The 1,171-nt window shown below is 35.2% G+C and overlaps 1 protein-coding gene across 1 annotated transcript in view; it reads right to left on the bottom strand.

The window, feature by feature from the left end:
- The window catches only part of RAD17 (RAD17 checkpoint clamp loader component), a 47,485-nt gene that overhangs the window by 26,183 nt on the left and 20,131 nt on the right, over positions 1–1,171 (bottom strand). Inside the window, exons 7-9 of the mRNA XM_012802740.2 lie at positions 824–876; positions 614–739; positions 450–519 (exon numbers count right to left, since the gene is read on the bottom strand). Coding sequence (XP_012658194.1) covers positions 450–519; positions 614–739; positions 824–876 — 249 coding nt within the window. The remainder of the gene's footprint in view (positions 1–449; positions 520–613; positions 740–823; positions 877–1,171) is intronic.

Here is a 1,171-nt window from a genome sequence, read left to right as displayed (position 1 = left end):
GTGGCATCACAGCTCACAGCAACCTCCAACTCCTGGGCTCAAGCGAGTCTCCTGACTCTGCCTCTCAAGTAGCTGGGACCACAGGCACCTGCCACAACACCTTGCTATTTTTTTTAGTTGCAGCCATCATTGTTATTTGGCAGGCCCGGGCTGGATTCGAACCCACCGCCATAGTGTATGTGGCTGGCACCTTAGCCACTTGAGCCATAGGCGCCAAGCCACTCAGGCTGGTCTTGAACTCTTGAGTTCAGGCAATCCACCCACCTTGGCCTCCCAAAGTGCTGGAATTACAGGCATGAGCCACTGCACCAGCCCTTAGAAAAGTAAATTCTAAAAAGTATTTTCTCAACTGAAATAACACATGACACCAATTCCTCCAGTTTACATAATACTATTTAAGCTGGTCTTTCTACATTTACAATTTAAGATTCAATTCATCAGAGATTTACCTTGTTAGCTTCTATAGTCACTATTCGATTAAGAAATTTCATCATAATTGTTGGTGCAACAGGGTTGAAACTGTAGAAATTTTATAAAGAAAGATGGTTGTTAAATGACTAATTTAAAAATTTAACATATAGGTAAACTTTACAAGCACAAATTTATTTCTTACCTAATATTTGAGATAGAGCACTCTTCTTGAATTTCTTTGGGAAATAATAATCTTTGATTATTATCTCCACTGAGACTGTCAGAGATTATAAATATAAGAGGACATCGGCCAATCTGCACGTACTTCCTAAAATAACAAAATACGGCAATGTTGAAATTCAAGCCACTTGTCATTTAATTAGGAGCTTTAGAATACCTCACTGAACCTTACCTTAGAACTTCATGTAAAATACAAGAATCTCGATAAAACTGGTTAGGTAAATCCTATTAAAAATAAAAAATAAGTATTAGTAGATTTATTCCATAGCAAATTTATTCTCAGATTTATATTTAACAAGACAGAAAAAACTTCTATCTATTCAAAATGCTGACCAGAACTTTCATAGGAATTAAAGGAAACATGAAATAAACTAATATCCTAAACCGTAATATGCAATTTTCAGACCAAATTTCTTAGGGTTGCTTTGCTAGGTATATTACTTTCACTGAAAAGCAATTTTTCAAATATTTCTTTTTCTTGTCTATATTTAAGCCATCCAATTTTTTTTTTTTTTTTTTT

Source organism: Otolemur garnettii, unplaced genomic scaffold (assembly GCF_000181295.1).
Source record: "Otolemur garnettii isolate 467f Iridium unplaced genomic scaffold, OtoGar3 scaffold00017, whole genome shotgun sequence".
In the NCBI taxonomy this organism is placed as follows: domain Eukaryota; kingdom Metazoa; phylum Chordata; class Mammalia; order Primates; family Galagidae; genus Otolemur; species Otolemur garnettii.
The sequence above is the reverse complement of the archived record's forward strand: the minus strand, read 5'-3'. Positions and strand labels throughout refer to the sequence as shown.